The sequence below is a fragment of the Harpia harpyja genome, chromosome 1 (assembly GCF_026419915.1).
Source record: "Harpia harpyja isolate bHarHar1 chromosome 1, bHarHar1 primary haplotype, whole genome shotgun sequence".
Lineage (NCBI taxonomy): Eukaryota > Metazoa > Chordata > Aves > Accipitriformes > Accipitridae > Harpia > Harpia harpyja.
In genome coordinates, this window is record NC_068940.1 from 102,810,724 (window position 1) to 102,829,079 (window position 18,356).

Here is an 18,356-nt window from a genome sequence, read left to right on the forward strand (position 1 = left end):
TTTTAAATCAAGTGCTTTAGAGAAAGACTTAATTACACGTATTCAACCTTCATAAAGTTAAGAGGTTGAATAGTCATTCCTAGCTATTCGGCATTTGTCTAACGCTTGACAGTTAAAGAGGTACTGATATAGGAAGGGTCAAGGTGGCATTCACCTCGTAGCGTGATACTCCCTTTGCTTCTACTCCCCCCCATCTGATAAGTGCCAAAGGACCTGGGAAGGCAGCACAAGGAGTGGAAGACAGGAGCAGGGAAGGGGATCCAGCTCCAGTTTACTGCATTATCACACATCTTCATAACAGCTAGGGAAGGAACGTTGCAGTGGGAGAAGAAGAGATAAAGAAATAGGGCAGGAAATGAACTGCAGGGAAAATGAGAAGAAGAGGGAAGAAGAAGAAGCAGAATACGACGGAAGAAGGTGATAAAGGAAAAAAACAAAACAAGAGCAAGAAGAGGGATATGGTTTATTAGTTTGTAAAATCATTATCCCAATGCACATGGTTGCTTTAAGGGGTAGGTAACCTCTGTAGACAGCAGTCTCCCTCACACTCAAATATCAGCCTTGACGATCCACTCTGACATCAGCTAGTGAGAGTGCAACTCTGACAGAGCATCAGTAAGACGTAGCCAAGGACTAAACACACCTAAACCCTGGTGGAGTAAAAAGGATGTTCAGAAAATGCATAAGAAATTCAAGTCTATCCCTTTCCCTTGTATCTGAAGAGGAAATTATTGGAGTAAGAGCATTTAGGCAGAACATTCTTTTGATTTTATGGTCTGTACAGAATTTTCAGCTTCTTCAGAACTTTCTCATGAGGCAAGTATATATGAAGAGAGGTCAGATCTCCACAGCATCCACAAACCAGACAAACAAAATGAAGCCTGATTTCATTTTGCACTGTAGCTTACACCACTGAGTTACATAATGATGCTATTTTGTGACACTGGTACAAGGAAGAGTACAAAAACCAGGCCCCTTCTAACTAAAACCAGCCCATTTGGATTGCTACCAAATTTTAACTGGTCAAAAAATCCATGCCTGGGTTTCCATGGCACAGTCATTGAGACTGATTTCTGATGGCAACATACTTCCAGCTGCTCAGATTGCATCTGAATGATGACTCAGCCTTACTCCCTCCAACCATGCCAGACACAGCCTTGCAGAGAAGATTTACTATAAGCTCTGAAATGTGTCTCCTATGTTTCTCATGCATATGACATCCAGGGGCGAAAAGTGAAAACAAGAAATATTAATCTAAGAAACAAAATGGCAATGCACAGCTCCAATCCACGGTCATTCTGGTATGTGGTGTCTTGAAACCCATCCAGAATGAAGCTAAAGAGCAATTCTAGCTTTAACAAAGGTGTAATTTGTAACGCAACCCACTCGACCAATGAGACAACAACAAGAACTATAAGGTTAAAAAATACATGTCATTTACAGAAATCCAGCTCTGTGTGAATTTTGTGAGCTGGGGAGTCATTAATTGGTCACATTTACTTACATCACTTACATGTTTTTTATGAGCTTTTTATGGCTGCCAAATATCCCTAAATTCACTGACAACAAAATGTAAAAAGACTTAGCCCATTACATGGCTATTCAGAAAAACAAAATAAACTGATTTAAACTTTGCCCTCAGTTAAGCAAAGACAAATTATCTGAAGCTATTTATGATCATTTGATACATACAGCGTGTGCAGATTCATATTCATGCATGTCAGTAACATTTACATAAAAGCCTATTTAACAACAGTCTCACTATTTTTTTCCCTGCAGTAGAAAGTAGAAACAAGTGCCACAAAGTTTTGACTTGAAGGCAACTAGCAAAGGAATATAAAAATGTTAATAATGTCTTTGTATAGCATTTAAAAAGCCCTCAGAGACAAGTTTCCTCGCTTTCTCCTCCTCCCTTTGCCTTTTGAGCTTTGCAGGTTTTTTCTAAGAATTTTTTCTCTCTAGTAGGGATAGGATAGATATAATCAGATGAATGAAATTAAAGTCAGGAAATAAAACAGACTGTGGGTAATCTTGAAGTGAAAAAAAAGAAAAAAAATTGAAACAAAATAGATTCGTAAGAATGTTTAATGGGAATTTTTAATTCATTTTGAAAATAAAGTGGTAACAAATTTCCTTCCACTGTTCTAACATAGACTGTCTGCAGGTCAGTTATGACATTAAGTATCATCTGATTCTTCTTTAAAGCTGAAAGTTTCAGCTTAAATTGCCTACTCAGAGCCTGGCCTATCCAGCAAAGTGCAGTGTGGAATAAGTGACGTTTCAGACCATGGCTTACCATTCTCCTCTGACCATCGTCGTAGTCACATTTGGGATTCCTTTGGTCTTCCCCATACTCTTCTGCTCCCAAAGATTTCTTTTTCTTTCGCTTATTTCTTCTTTCCTTGGCATTTTTGGATGACAAAGGTGACATTTCCAATGAACTAAGAGACATTGAATCAATTCCTTTAGCAGCTAGTGCCTAAAACAGAAGATGGTAGAAGGTGTAAAATTTATTATTTGAGTTGAGGATCTCAGTGAGAACTAATAATTACTCTGCTCAGCAATTATTTTTCATTTTAAGTTTAAAGGTTGTTTAGGAGATAAATTAAAAATTTCAGGTGGCCATTAATCAGAAAACTCTCTCACGTGGCTGGAACTGGACTTAACGTGTTTCTAACCTCTATATTTAGCCATAGGAAAAGAAACAACAAGCGAGACACGTTCCTAGTACAAATGCACACTTGCAGGTCTGCCACCCAGATCCTGTGATGGAGCATTAGGAATGGCTGCATAAAATAATGTGATTTATATAGAGCTCACATGCAAGATCCTTTGACATTTCAAGAGAGGAACAGCCTGTGTGCGTACACCTGCAGGTGTACACTGTGCACACATCTCTGGAGTAACACTTCTGGTGCCAGTCAAAAAAAATCTCAAGCTGGGGAACCTCAGAATAAGCCCCCCCTGGACTTCAGCCCCTTGAACTGGGAGGGCTGGACAGGAGGACAGCCAAGCTGGCTGCCAGGATTTTTCCTCCCCTATCACAGAAGGATGCGAGGAACAGCAAGCAATTCAGCTGGCACGTTTTTGTAAACACTTATCCCAAGCAGCAGAGCAGGCAGCTATAATCAGAGATGCAAAAAGAAAACCGCGGGCTTAACTGAAGATAAGGTGGACTTTGCTTTGCCGTGTGCTTCAGTGCTGGGCTGGCTATCTGGTGGGATCGCTGCAGGAGCTGACCGATAACAGACCAACTGCTAGAAAACCAGCAGAAGCCGAAAGCGAAAGCCTGAGCCCACAAAGCCACAGCCTTGGAAGCAAATGAACAGCCAGGAGGAAGAATTGATAGGTGCAAGGAGGAAGCCGCAGCCCTCGCCAGCGCACCGGGTCCCCATCCCTGGTGCGGGCGGGAGGAGCGAGGGGGCTCTGAACACAAAGCACAAGGTCAGGTTTGGAGGGGCCAGCGTCTCAACGGTAGCCACATCAGTGGCCTGGAGACAAGTCCATTTGCAGAGCTCCCAGCCGAAATACATAAAGCGAGTGAATTACCAAAAGAAAAAAAAACAAAGCCTCTTCAGGTTCCCAAGAACAGGAGAAATGGATGAATCCTCAATGCTATTGTCAGTAAGCCACTAGAATCAAACAGGCAATCAGCTCTCCGCGGCAAAATACTCCCTTCCTCCCACAGGCATCAGTCCAAGGAAAGTGAAGGCACTTAACAGTCGTGTAAAGAATCAATCATGTATTTCAAGGAGTAGCAGTAGCTCTATCAAGCTGAGAGCACAACAAAACTTAATTCCTGTGGGAAATATCTTTCATGAGCAAGCTGCTTAGAGTAGAGAGGAGGAGGGCTCAGACACTGGTCTAGGCTGTTCTTTTTTTTTTTTTTTTTTGAGCCAATTGATTTAATTGCTATGCTGAAGTGCTTTCTCTTCATAAAGATTCAGCAAGTCTTTTGGTGTTAAATTCAGGTTTAGGAATGTGTTAGACCAATTGTGTAAATTGACTGATAGTCTTCAAGCAGGCCTATCAATTATATTTGTGCTCTCTTTATACTGCACAGTGTAAAAGCTGGTCTAAAGACTTTCAGTTTTCCTTTCTGATTGCCGTCATATTTTATCAACCCAGAAAATATTGTAGGCTGTGCTACTAAGCATGCTGTACTCTTGCTGCAAAATAAGCTAATTTTCAGTTTCCTAGCTTTTTCTTACCTATTGCTTGGGTCGAAATGCTTCTGCCCTGCGTACCTTTTTCAGTTATTGAAAAAGGATTTGGACTAAATTGTTTCTCCGGGCATGGAGGATGTCCCCACATGCTGCCTATTTACCCTTTCTGGTTGGGTTCCTGTGGCTGGGCCACCTCCTGCCCCTTAGGCATTGCAAGCCATAACCCACGGCGGTAACTCCCACGGGCAGGAAAGGCGTGTGGGACCAGACGTGTCTGGCAAGGACGGGTGGTGGCTGAAGGATGGGAGAAAAGCTTAGCTCACACGAGCGCTGACATGGGGATTATGCAGGAGATAGGACTTGAGGCAAGAACTTAGCGGTACAGTAAGAAAGTCAAAACCAAGATCTTGATGAAGGCTTGGAGAGCAAGATTAAAACCGAGTAGCTCTGACTGGGGTGAGACACCTGGGAAGGACATCTGAAAGCTATATGGTGCATCCACCCAATTCACTTTCCTGAGCCCCTTCTTCCAGATGTCTAATCTGAGATGTCGGGGGTTGATTTGTGGAATTACTGGTCTTCACTAGTGACATGACGGACGCCAATCGCTATACTCCTAAGTTTCCTTTCAATAAGATTAGGATAATTCTCCAGGAGTATTACAAATACAAATGAGTATTTTTGAAGCACACAGAGACTGACCAGAGACAAGAGGCACTGAAAAACCTCTGAGGATGTTAGCCATTTTGTCTTTGAAGCAGGCTTTGAATGCCTGAGATGGGAAGTCTGCTCGAGCTGGCCTAAGGCTACAGAACAAATGATGAGAAAGCGAAGAGCTGCTCTTGAGTCATGCACTGTCCACCCTTTGTACTGAATAGGGCACAGGAAAAATGAGACATGGTTGGCTGAAGAAAAGACTATGTTATAAAGCATATAGATAAATGGGAACAATTTAAGTTTTCACGAGCAACCTTCATTTTGACACATTCTGACTTTCAGGGCTTAATGTTCCTTTTTTGTGTACATACAGGCTTAACTGAAATCAAAGCCTTCAAAAGGAAATTCTTAAATATCTTTAATTATAGCTGGGGCTACCAAAGTTGACTGTTATTAGGAAGAGCTCAGCTGGAGTCAAAACACATGAAAATTTGTATAAAATAGGTATGAGTTGGAGCTCAGTTTGCTCCCTTAGGTTATGGCAGAAAGTTACTCTGTTCAAAGTGCCTGTACATGGACTAAATTGCATTTACCTATTACTTAAACCATCAAAGAGGATCTTTAAAAGGACTTAAACGATGTATAAGCCTCTACTAGCACTTTGTCAAGGGTGAATTGCATTTTCTATTTTCTTTCCAAGGATTTAAATGGGCTTTGGATTAGACCCTGAAGCTATATGTACCCAAAAGAAAATTATGTATGCTAGTTTATATTGTGTATTGAGGATTTATTTCTCTGAACTACAGTGCTATGTGTTATTTCAGACTAATTTTCTTATTGTCTTCTTGTTCACAGCACCTAAAATGTTCTCTTCAGCTGTTTAATAAAGACTTTCTACCCCACACAAACCACATGCAAATTAACTGGTGTTATTAAGGCTATATGGCTGCATCCACCATTTGGCCTCCCTGTTGCATAATTTGCAAAGTTTAGCCTCAAGATCTGCCTGTTTACTTGTTCAGGGATGAAGTCGTATGTGCTTCAAACAGGTTATCCTACATCTTTATCTTCATTATCGGACGGCTGGATATTCATGGCAGTTTGAATGAGACAGTGAGGAAATGAACATGAGCTAAAGTGGTGGTGGAAGAAGGTTCAGCTGGGGCTATGGCTGAGCTACCAAAATAGCTGGGTTTTGCTCAAATGCAGATGTAGTTATACCATCATTAAAATGTCTTATATGCCAACCAATATAAATTCCTCTGCTGGCATATGTGGTACAGTTAGACCAGTACAACTCTGGATATGTAAACCCTAAATGGCCCAATGCTAGCAGGAAGAGCCATCATTTTTCCTTTAGAAAGAATTGTAATAACTCTGTCCAGGACAATAAACGTTAAGCTACTCCCAAGCAAAGTCTTACTTTGGTTATCACATAAATGTAAAATAAAGAGAATGTGAATCTCAAGGTACCATCTGTTCAAGTTACCCAAGGCTAATCATATCACATAGTTTACTGACCTCCTGCTCTTTCTTTAACATCTCCATGGCTTCCCGAAACTTTCTTTCCTTCTCCTCTGTTTCAGCAATAGTGGCTTGATTCTGCTCTTCATATGCCATGGCCACAACAGCCAGAATCAGGTTGACCAGATAAAATGAGCCCAAAAAGATGACCAGCATAAAAAAAAGCATGTAGATCTTCCCAGCAGATCTGAGAGTCTGTAAGCACAAAAGTAAAATCACTAACACTTGTTTACAATGTTTTTTTAAAAGAACAAAAAATTAGATTTACAATATAATTGAATTAAGCCTTTGTTAATAGCCCAAACAGAATCCCTTTGATGACAAATGACAACCACATGCAAGGAAATAATCTTCTCACCAATAAATTTTTATACCTTAGTCAAAAATTATGTGCCTTGCAGGAAAATTCATTTCTAAATAAAGAATGCTTTCTTTGTTTACCAAATATCTCCACTGGTTTTCTTTTAGAATAAATAATCTTACGATCAGTTGCAGTGAAAGCTTCCCCCACACAGCTCAATTTATTTTTGTCCAGTGCATAGAAACTTTCCAAGCAGGATTCATGTTGTATCCCTTCAAATGTCTACTGTCTAGGTCCTTTACAGTCAGTGGGGAGAAAAAGATACTTTCAGGGTGCAACTCATCTGAATGTTATTTAGACATCTGCCTTGGTATAAGAAGAAACAAACCTTGGGACCATTGACTGTATTGCCTGGTTCTTCACCAGATTTATAGGCATAACTGGAGTTTAGGTTAACAGGCTGAGCTTATATTACAGATATGTCCCATGGTCAATGACTTGATGCTAGTGATAGAAACCATTGTGTGTTATTATAAGCTCAAATAATAAAAAGGAGTGACATTCACTCTTATTTGCCATGACACTTTCAGTTTTCCAGAGTTGTACATACAGCTATGGGCCAAGTAAGTGAATAGTTTAAAGAAACTTCAATTTCATTGTTTTACATTTTCCTGAAATGAAATTTTATAACTGGCTGCATGTGAAGCTGAAATCCCCAATACCTTCAAAGATGTCTGCCTCAGTACCTTCAGAGCAGTATCTGTCAGCACTAACTCCCTTGATCTCCTTATGAGCATGTTCTGGTTTTGGGAATTTTGAGATGCAGAAGTAAATCTTCAGTGGCTTCACAGACAGAGTATGTCCTTCAGCACCAAACTATCATATGTAGTTCTTCGGGTTCGCATACATTTCAGGAAATGCACGCTAAAATGAGGATTTACCTAGCACACCTTGCACACACGACTGTAAGTTGACTCTGACTCCATTTGTGCCTCTGGCTGTCAGGTGTCCATGATGAAAAGCTTGCAGCAGAGAGAACTGAAAGGTACCAGGTAGTCTTACCATTTGCTGAATTCATGTTCATTATCGTGCCTCGCAAAACCAGATCTGCCAAGCACACAGCTGCTTCTCTTGACTTTTTCTGAGCTGGACTCCAAAGATTAGTTCATGTTATACCAGCCCCCCCCAAATCATTATATGGTGATGTGGTGATCTTTCTGAAGTGGTTAACTTCATTTAGAGTCAGGTGAATTACCCATTCAAAGTGTCTTTCTCTCGGTACCAATTTTTCCCCCTTTCCCCAAACACCCAGCATAATGTCTTCTGGGATCATCACTCCTAAGAAAAGAAAAGATGGATCTTCTCCAGAACACTAAGAGCACAGTTTACCTAATAACCAGCAATTCTTTCTTGCCTTTAATTATTGGATATATAACTGTAACAAGGTGATGTGTTTATTTTATATTTTTTAACAGTAATAAAACAATCTCATACCTGTTGATAAAGACGTTCCCAACAATCTTGAGTCATAAGACGGAACAAAGAGAGAAAGGCCCAGCCAAAAGTATCAAAGCTTGTGTAACCATGGTCAGGATTTTCTCCGGCCTTCAGACATATATATCCCTCAGGGCACGTGCTGCAAAACATGAAAGACAATAGATGAAATGCATCATAGGTGGCTTCAGCATGGAGAAACTGATTTCCAGGGGAACACATGGAATTCTCTTGGTTAAGAGTACAAATCCTCAATGGTAAATTCCTTCACTGGGTAAGAACACAGGAAACATGTGGATGCTAACTTCACAATACCAAAGATCTTTGCAATCTTATTTTACCTTTGAAAGGATAACGGGAAATGGTAACCATAGCTTGAGCTGCAATGGCAAATGAGCACCTAGCATTTCAGGTATTTGGAACAGACCACAATTAGGTGTATAAGCAGGACTTTGGTGCTTAAATATGATGTCTCTTGGCACTTATTCCTAATTAAGAATCATAAACGCGGTGTCTCCTGTAATAGTTGTGGGTAATACTGTGATGGTGAACCTGCTTTTCTGGTTACGTAGTCTGACACTGGCTGGACGGCACCAGCGTGTGCCACCTGAGCACCTTCCTGATTGCTTACTGTGCCTGACCTTGCACTCAGCCCCTGCAAGGACTGAATCTTTAATCTAAGAAACCCAGCCCTTTGTTCCACTCACCGCCGTAGTCTGGGGTCACAACATTTTTTCTGTTTCTGCCAGGAAAATGTTTTCCTTGTGTGTCTTGCAGGCTCACAAATTAAATGGCATGCAGATAGCATGAATATCACTGGCTCTTATTAAACTTTGAGACTCTTGACAAGTAATTTTCCAGCCTCATATGCCAGAATAGAAAAAGAATGCTCTCAGTGGTACTATGTAAGTACTGAATTGCATCACCAGGTGAAACACAAGGTAGAAGAGATCCCGGGTCAATGAGCCACCCTCTTTCCCAGAACGGTGCAATATGATTAATCAAAAGATCCCACACCTCTTGCATATCACAAGCTGCTTCCCAAGCATAAGATATGACCCATCAGAAACTGAAGACACAGCGTGATATGCAAAGGCTTACTGCTCTATGTAAAGGAAGAGAATATGAGATCGAGGACGTTGCCAGCATCCTGGAGCTCTACATTATTTGGGAATTTGTTAGGTGGGAACCATCTAACTATCTGGAGAAGTAGACTTCAGGAGAACTTGCAGTAATGCCAGCTCTGTCTGTTCTCCTTATGCTTCAGATAGATAGATAGAGATGAACCTGGTACGATTTGGTGCAAATTCTAGCTGACACAACTAGGGATGGTTGGAACAGGAGGGATTGTGAAAGCACTTCGTCAGAGATCAGAGACACTGAGACACCAACTTCCAGGCAGTGTTTTGAAAACAGAGCAACACCCTCTGCCCTGGCAGATGGTGAGCTTGATGTTCTGCCTGTCAGATGGAGAAATCAAGGTTTTCTGAACTGCCTTCAGATAGGATGATTACTGTAATATCCAGCCATTTTAGACATGTCATCAGTCATGTAGAGTGTGTCCAATGTGTACAGCTTTTAACTTTTTTTCTCCCAGCAAAAACCCATAGTGTTTCAATCACTGCTGTTTACCAAAGCCGAATATTGCCACAAATTGAAATGCAAAGCAGTAATATAAATAATGCAAAGTAATTTTTAAAATGCCACCCAAAAAAGAAATTGACTCCTGAGAAAGCAAAGTGTGTCTCAGTGTAAAAATCAAGGATTATTTTTTTTTTAAATATCAATTTTATACTGATATAAATCAAATCTCTACAGCACAGGAGAGCAAACCTGTATTGAATGTTGAGATGAGAAAAAATTGTTATAGGTTTTGAAGTTACACGAATCGATGGTGTCAGCCACCAACATTAGACATTCGACAACATTTTAAGAAGCTTAATTTAATATCATTAGTCAAGCACAAATTTTTAAGTCTGCTTTGAACGCTGAAAAAAGGAGTGCTGAAGCATTGCAAAATGTGTGCATATCCTTGTTTGCAGTACTCTTCAGAAAAAGCAATAAAAATGAAAAGGAATCGTTGATGTTTAATGAATTAAATGTAACACACAAGTGAGAATATAAGAAGTGATTCTGTCACCTTAGGTAGAGCCAAGTTAGTTTATACCAGTTGAGAATTTAGACAATAGTAACTATAGCTCACAAAGAAAGAAAAAGAGCCACTTCTAATTTTTTTCCCTGCCAGCCTAGAAATGCCTCCTTCTAGATCTTTCCCACTTTGACTACCTATTGTTTCCTGGTAAGAGCCACATTTGAGTAAAAATTACAGTAACATTACTGAGTTAGAAGAGAACAAAACGCAGAAATCTCAGGGTTTTTTCCCCTAAAATATGCAGATGCACACTGAATCTCCCTTGTATATCCATGTCCTTTTTCGAGGCAGCCTTTTCATGAAATCTCCTCTCTCCCAAAGGCAGCATCTGCTGTCACTCTCTGCCATAGAGACATGAGATTTCTGCCTCTGATCTGCTGCTGCAGACAGCCTTCAGTGCCTGTGACGTGCTGCTGACACTGCTCAAGAGCTCTGAGAAATGGATCCTCTGGGTTCCTGAGAAGGAAACCCTTTCCACTTGCTTGTGCTAAGACATCATGTCCAGACAGGACATGAAAATTTTTGTAAGGCTTATTCCTTTTGCCATGAGAAAATGACTGCTCTCACCTACTGTGCTTGGCTGGAAACTAAGTGATCATGTCCAGAGGTGGACAGCCTTTCCTTAGTCTTCCACAAAAGACCAGTCCCAAGTGGCTCCACTGAGCTGGTCTCATCACTCATATTTTAACGTCACTAATGACTAAAACATCTGAATACAGCTGTGAGAAACTTGATGGTGATTACATGAATGGTGAACTTAAGCCTAGACAGTGCAGTCAGTTAGAAATTAGGTTTCATCCAGAATAAGTTGCCTAAAATCTTAGGCAAAATGGAAATTTTGCCATTAATTTCAATATGACAGAGAGAGAGACTTTCCTTTTAATCTCTTCACCATTTTGAACAAGAGAGTCTGAAAGAAAGGATGTATTAGGAGCATTGCACTTAGCTGTATTTTCATAGGAACCTCTCCACACCACGAGATTAGAGGCTGCAAAGTCACTCTTAGGTTCACTGCCAATGTTGCTTCCTGGGGAAACTCTGTTTTGATGCAGAAGAAAATTAGAGCAACTGCTCAAAGCACTTTACCACAACTGCTTGGAAAGCCCTAGGACATGGAGGTGCAACTCCCCTGACTGTGAAAATAAGCAATGGTACCTAAGACAAATATTTTCTGTTCATAATACAGTTAGTATTTTTTCATGTTTCATTCTGTGTTTATGTGTCTCTAAAACCTTTTCCACTCAGCAGTAGATTGCTGGTGCGAAAAGATCTGTCTTACTCTGCAGTGAGTGTACACGGTTCTCTAATATTATGTTCAGGTGTAAGAGCATTCAAACAAGGTGTCTTCAGCATGAAAAGTATGAACTTCAGCTCAAAAATGCTATTAATGTTAGCTCGCATCCTTCTTACAGAGACTAGACACTTGAGACAAAATATCCTACATTTCAACTCCTTATTCTTGCTCGCCCTCTTTCGTAGCCAACAAAAGTGATAACCCATGGGGTATGGGAACGCATTAAAAACACTGAGAGGAAAACAAAAAGCTGCTTCCCAGAAAAACACTCTACAGAAATTTAGGTGTAAGAGTCTCATATGAGAATATTATTCTGCAACTGAGACCATTTCCTCTGAGGATTTTTTTAAGGAGTCTCAAGATTTGGCTGAAGCATCTTCGATGTATAATATTAAGCCTTCCCCTTCGGATTTTTTAGCAAACTCTTTAGCTTCTTTTACCTCGGGGAAGCATTTCACAGGATTGCACTCTCCTCTGATGCACAGGGATGGGCAACAACAACAGCAAGCTACATAAATATAATATCCTCCACAGGAGCCTAACAGGATGCTGTTCAATTGATCACAATAAAATTAGTGTCATTGATTCAGAAAAGTTAAAAGCATCAGTCTACCTACCTATCCATCAGGCTGTAATCACCATTGTAAGCTGGCATTGGTACAGGAAATTAAAGAACATAAGAAACAGCTTTGTTTTAAATAACACAGATTGGGAACGCCAGAGAGTTGTAGCTGAGGGGCATAATTACAAAACGCTCTGTCTCAAGAGTTTAATCTAGGCAAGCCAAGTGACCTGCTGATCCAGACTGTAGTGGCCAATAGGGTTGTGCAATAAAAGAAGATTTGTAAAACAACCATGTGCTGGATTGTAACATTCAGACCCTGAAAATACAGGGAGGGTTGTCCATGTGTTACCAGGAGTTAGCATCAAGCAGCTGCTAATGTCAGCTACGACATCTGTAAGGTGAAGGCTGCACTCTCATTTGGTTTAGTTTGTAAAGGCACGCTACGGCTTGCTACACCAAATTGCTTACGAAAGAAGCAATAATGGGAGATAAAGTACATAGCACAGTCACACTGAAAATTAAAAAACCCAAAACCATATTGTGGTAAGGGCCCCTTACTGTTCCTGCTTAGGTCACAGCTCAAGTCCAAGAATGCAGAAACCAAGCTGAAACGTTTATCACTGATGTTTTTGACACATGGCTAATTCCAGAGGAATGGAAACTACCTTCATGAGCACAGTGGGGTGTCAAAGCCTGGCAGCAAGAGCTGGAAGGACAGCTGGTGCCCGTGGCCTCCAAGGCTTATCGATGTGCATGGTAGAGTCTTCCTCAACTTGCCTCTGCACGCTAAAGTCCTCAGGCCACAAAAGAGAGACTTAGATCTCCTTTAGGTCACAGGCCTGAGTGTTTTTCTCTGCACTTTTCGTGTGTTCTCACTTCCTTTGGCTTTGAGGCAGGAGACCAGCAGCCAAACAAGGAGTGCATACTGTGCAGTGGTTGTGGGGGAACAGACAAAGATCCTTAGACTAACATTTGCTCCTACCTGAGAAGACGAAACTACCCATTCTGAAACAGGGCAATATTTTTAAAAATGGATGTTGTAAGGACGAGTGAGCATGCAGGAGAAAGGGGCCAAAAGACAGCAATGCCCCAGCCAAAGCTGGGCATTGCCATCAGCAGGTGCTCAGTCTGCCCGAGTGTCACAGGTCACCCTCCTTCCCCTGCTCTTTTCTGTTTTGATATATCAAAGTCTAATCACGGTTAGAGGGTCTGACTTACAATTCCCCCTTAACTGCCATCTAAAAGCCAACATCTCACTCGCAGAGGCACCCTTCACTTTGGATAGGTCTGACTAGGAGCCCCCAGCAGCTCTTATTCCAGGCATCTAAGGGGTCAGAGAGAATTTGAAGGGCATTTTTTAAAGCAAGGGGTGCCAATGGTCTGAAAGGAAGGAAGTGCAAGCAAGTCCAACCAAGGGAAAAAAAGGGGCGGAAAAAAAAAAACAAACAAAAGAAGAATTAGAAGAAGAAAAGCTCGGAATAAAGAGCAACATCAACCAGGAGCTGAAACTGGAGGAGAAAAGGGAAGGAGATGCCCATGAGCAGGCTTGCTCACAGGCTCAGAGCACCCACTGACCTGTGCATGCCACTGACTTGTATCCAGGAAAAAAGTTTCTGCCCCCCCCACGGGCTACTTGCTCAGGCAGATGGAAAAACCACTGGTTTCAGCCTGACACATCAGACCCCTCCACGCACACACGCAAGCAACGAGAGGAAGAACTCCCTCCGCTGCAGTGTGGCTTTTTTAGACTTTGTGCTGCAGCAAGGTAAGCAAACTCTCATCTCTTCTCACTCAATCCAGTGGCCAGACACTGGATCTTCTGTCTAACCCATCAAACAAAATGTAGGGCAATAATTTATCATAAACATAATGGTAGATTACTGCTTAATGAAGACTGTAGCCCTGGGTAAGTCTGCTTCTCTCATGTGGCTGATGAGCTTATTACAGCTTTGACTAAGAGGTAATATTACCCATCCTTAAGAATTGAGTGGATTTGGATTTAATCCCTACTGCTGCTGTTTAACCAGAGACATGATCTTCCAAATACACAACTGATCCCTAGGAGTGGGGACTGTTATTGTTGCCCCTAAGCCTGTATAATACCTAATGTTATGTCAATGGCCCCTGCAGCATCTTTCAGGTGACATACTTGCTTTCTGTTTTTTCTCATACTCAAGTGAGAGGCTTTCTCACTGTGAGCAAACCATCCTCATTCTCCTGTCACTGTACCAACACAGAGTAGATGGAAAAGTTTGTGTGATTTACATCAGAATCTAGTTAAATTCGTTTAAGGTATGCTGTACAGCCTGAAGGTTTGTAATAAATTCATTAATATTGCTTACTAATCTGGGGTGTAATTACGTTATTAGCTCTGGTAATTTAAACAACACACTTCGTTCTTTCCAAAATACCCTTGCTTTGGTGACATTTGAAGAAGACACATTTGGGAACTGTATCCCCTTCCTCACTCCACCAGCCTTTCCAGCCTTTCCCACCCGTCAGCCAGCTGTACCCCATCAGACTGAATTTGGTGAGTGTTATGAACACACCAGTCCCACTAGGCACATACCAAAGCTCCCCAATACCGCATTCCCTGTGATGGACCTGTTCATGCAGCAAGTTAAACACATGCTGCCAGACCACGACCTGCCCGACAAAGTTGGCTGTCGCTCCCCAGGAGTATATATGTGCAACTAAGACACCTGAGCACCATCTTCACCCCACCCATCCATGGACTGCACCTCTGAAATGCAGACCCTCCAAGCCAAGGGGGCTATTCTCACCCTACTTGTCCAGTATCCAACACAACGTGGCCTGAATCTGGGGCCTTCTTATATTAAGAAAACAAGTAATAATAACAATAAATTAATAATAACAATAACAATAATAATATGGATTTAAGTTCAGGCAACTCAAAGCTGCAGTGGTCCTAATTACCAGCAGCAAATAAAGAATCGCCTGGGTGCATCATTCTCCGGTGCGGTTCCCCAGTTTCCAGCGCAGCTGGGGTTGTGTTACTGGGCATGTTTGCTTGTAGTCAGGGGACTAAGAGCTGTGGGAGAGCGTGCTGTGGGAGAGCATGCTGTTTGACATGTTCTTCTGGCAGGCACGCACACTGTTCCAGGCTCTCCACCTGCCGAGGGCTGGGTGAGAGCTGCAGCACTGGGCTGCGCAAAGTAGCTTTGGTGGAAGCATCTGATAGCAGCACTGCTCCTCAGTCCGCTGCGTGTTTCTTCTCTACCCTTGAGGGGTGTGATAAGCCTTTGCAAGGGACTTTAAATCACCGCGTGGAGGATGCATAAAGGCACAGGAATGTTACTACAGCTCAGAGAGATCAAAGTGCTGCATCGCTGTACATGCCATAATGAGTACGCTGACGGTATGGTGGCGTGGAGAACCTACCATAAAAATGTTGCTTTCGGTACTCTTGGTGACTACGAAAACAGGCATCTGATGCAACTTCATGTATTGGTATTAACTACCTTAGGAAAATACCACAACACAAAAGGAAACAAAGTTTTTTCTGATGATGCTTTAGAAAGAGTTAGGGCTCACTCAAAAACTTTGAGGAGCACTACACCACATGGTCGTTCCTTCATCCCTTATATGCAATAAGCTCAGTGACAGCAGGATTTACCAAACCATATAGAATCTTGCCCCATGCCGTACATTATTTTAATGTACCCTGTTAAGAAAAATCAAGGTCATAGTGAGGATAAAGGTAGCTAAAGTTTCTATAGCAACAGTTACTAGGATGCAGTTGCCAAAGGTGCTTTCTTGTTGCATCCTGAAGTAGCTTTCCTGGCTGCTTTTCCTTCCTGCTCACTAGTCTTTTTGGTAATATCAGTAGAGACACGATGCAAATGTGCTTTCATTGTCAGTATGATCTCGTAGAATATTCCTGCCTACAAGCTGAATATACAGGACATATCATGTGAAAGGGAAAAAAAAAAATTAAGCAGTATGACCTTGAGATCCAAAGAGGATACAATTGACTTAAAACATGCACACTTTTCTGAAAAGCCAGCTCCCTGTTGTAGTTGCAAGTGAAAAAGTGAAAAGAACAAAGATAAGTTTCTCTTTTTTGTCTGTTTGTTTACTTTGTACATTGATAGCATCTTGTCCGTTTCTCTTTCTCCTAATGGACAAATTTCCTTGCTGTTTCTATTGCTCTTCCAAACCTTCAGGCAGAAGGGGAAGAAAAAACAGCAGTCTAACCACAGCAGAAAAATGCCCCTGTGAAATTACAACAGGATAAAAGTGGAAATGTTTTAGAGCTGAAATGTATCTTCCTTCTCACGGACAGGTAATTCCAAGCTGCTGCAGCCCCTGGAAGTCTTTACTCTGCGGGGAAGCACGGGACTCTGCAGTGTTGGTCGTCTCATCAAAATGACCAGTTAATAGTCATGGAGAAGGAGCAAGCCGTAATTGTACGGGCGGCATGAAGCAGGTTGGTGTGGCCTGACATGAAACGGTTCCCACAGCCCACTTGCTGGGAGATTTGCTCTGATGATCACAGTAGGGCGATGCCTGGTAGAAGCAGTGGGGATCGTGCTCTAGCAGGATGCCTCGTTGGATCTGGAGGTGGGATCAGGACCGCGTCTCCTCCTGAGAGCAGTGCCCTCTTGGAGGCTCCCTCACTTCTTGCCTGGTGTCGGCCATGTCCCATTGCCTGGAGCCAGGCACCGAATGCCAGGGTTTGTCCTTGCTGTAGGTCCCCGAGCACACCCTAAAGCATTGCGCGCAGTTACAGGCCTTCCCTTTGACACTATCACCATAAATACTCATCTCTGGATATGAAGTAATTTTGCCCTCAGGGGCGACTTTCACACAGTAGGGTAGATGCCTTCAAAAGGGCCGTGATGCCTGATTACAGGGAGAGTACGGTGCTGCTTGCTGTCACCTGCTGTTCTGTAGCCCTCGCAAAGCGTAGTCCACTTGATGCTAAGACTGGATTTCACAAAGGCTAGAGCAGCTTTCAGCTTCTGCTCTGAGCTAAGATCTTCCAAATATTTGATCATTGTGCTGGATCTTTACTGGACCTTCCTCAGGGCTAAAACAAGGTGTTCAAAATTGGATAAGCTATACACTGGGAATTAAATTGAAAAGTAAATTTATAGAATTTGTAATCCCTTTGAAAATCAGACTATCATCTGAGCTTTCTCCATTTATTTTAACCAAATCAAATCAAAGAAGCTGAATTGCAAAGAGAACCAACTTGGATAAATCCTAGTGCAGCCACGTCCAAAAGAACAACAAAATTTAACCCCGAAACACATCTAGAAACATGAATAATTCTGCAAATACACTACATTTTTCTGTTAAAAGAGCCTTGCTGTTAGCACTGCTTCCAGTGTGTGACCAATCTGTGACACACACCTCAGAGCAGAGGATTTTTCCATTAACATGGTGCTCTGAATGTGCTTGTTGTGAAACACCGAGCACGCGTCACTAGCGTTCACTTTGAGCCAAAGAACATCTTTGATCACAATCATTTGATTTTCTCTCTTCTCCAAACATTACTTCTTGTTTCCATTGGACTCTTTGTTCCTTGTAAATACAAAGCAAATTCTTGCAGTACATCAAGGGAAAAAATGCAGTTGGACAAACAAGAAGAAAAACAACACAAAATTTCTATTTGATTAAATGAAGAAAAATCAAATTTCATGTATCCTGAAGAAAGTTTCTGAGGGATCATATGGGAAACCCCACAGACAGGTTAGTTCTTGTGCAGCTAAGAAATATGCCATCTCCCTGACATTCCTACTATGTGTCTGCAGTGTGATTTTTAAAGTGGCTTCTTGAGGTTGCTTAAGCATACCTAAAAACATAAATAAATGCTTTTTCTTCCATCTGCCAGGTGAAGTACTAGAGACATGTTTGCTGTTGCTGAGTGACATACATCTATTCAAATCCCTTCTGAACTAGAATCAATATTAGCTAGATCCATTACCTCCTACTTTATTGGCAGTTTGGGTGCTTGTTCAGAAAACAGTCCCTCTTAGTAATGTAATAAAGCCCCCACCTTGGAGATAATTAGGTTGTCTGTGATATAGCATCCACTGATGATCATTTCCCTGCTGATTTTGGCCTGCTACTCCAGCTCAGGTTGCAGTTTCCATCACTACACACTCTTACATCAGACCATCTGAGTCTCATCACCTAATAATTGCCATCGTAGATTTATTTAGATTTTTTTTTTT

At 41.7% G+C, this 18,356-nt stretch overlaps 1 protein-coding gene across 4 annotated transcripts in view; it reads right to left on the reverse strand.

Annotated features, from left to right (window-relative positions):
• Nucleotides 1-18,356, reverse strand: part of SCN5A (sodium voltage-gated channel alpha subunit 5) — a 219,248-nt gene that overhangs the window by 117,190 nt on the left and 83,702 nt on the right. For all 4 annotated transcript variants that reach the window (XM_052807527.1, XM_052807518.1, XM_052807509.1 and 1 more), the window contains 3 exons: nucleotides 8,143-8,284; nucleotides 6,345-6,542; nucleotides 2,297-2,479 (listed from right to left, as the gene is read on the reverse strand). In XM_052807527.1, coding sequence (XP_052663487.1) covers nucleotides 2,297-2,479; nucleotides 6,345-6,542; nucleotides 8,143-8,284 — 523 coding nt within the window. The remainder of the gene's footprint in view (nucleotides 1-2,296; nucleotides 2,480-6,344; nucleotides 6,543-8,142; nucleotides 8,285-18,356) is intronic.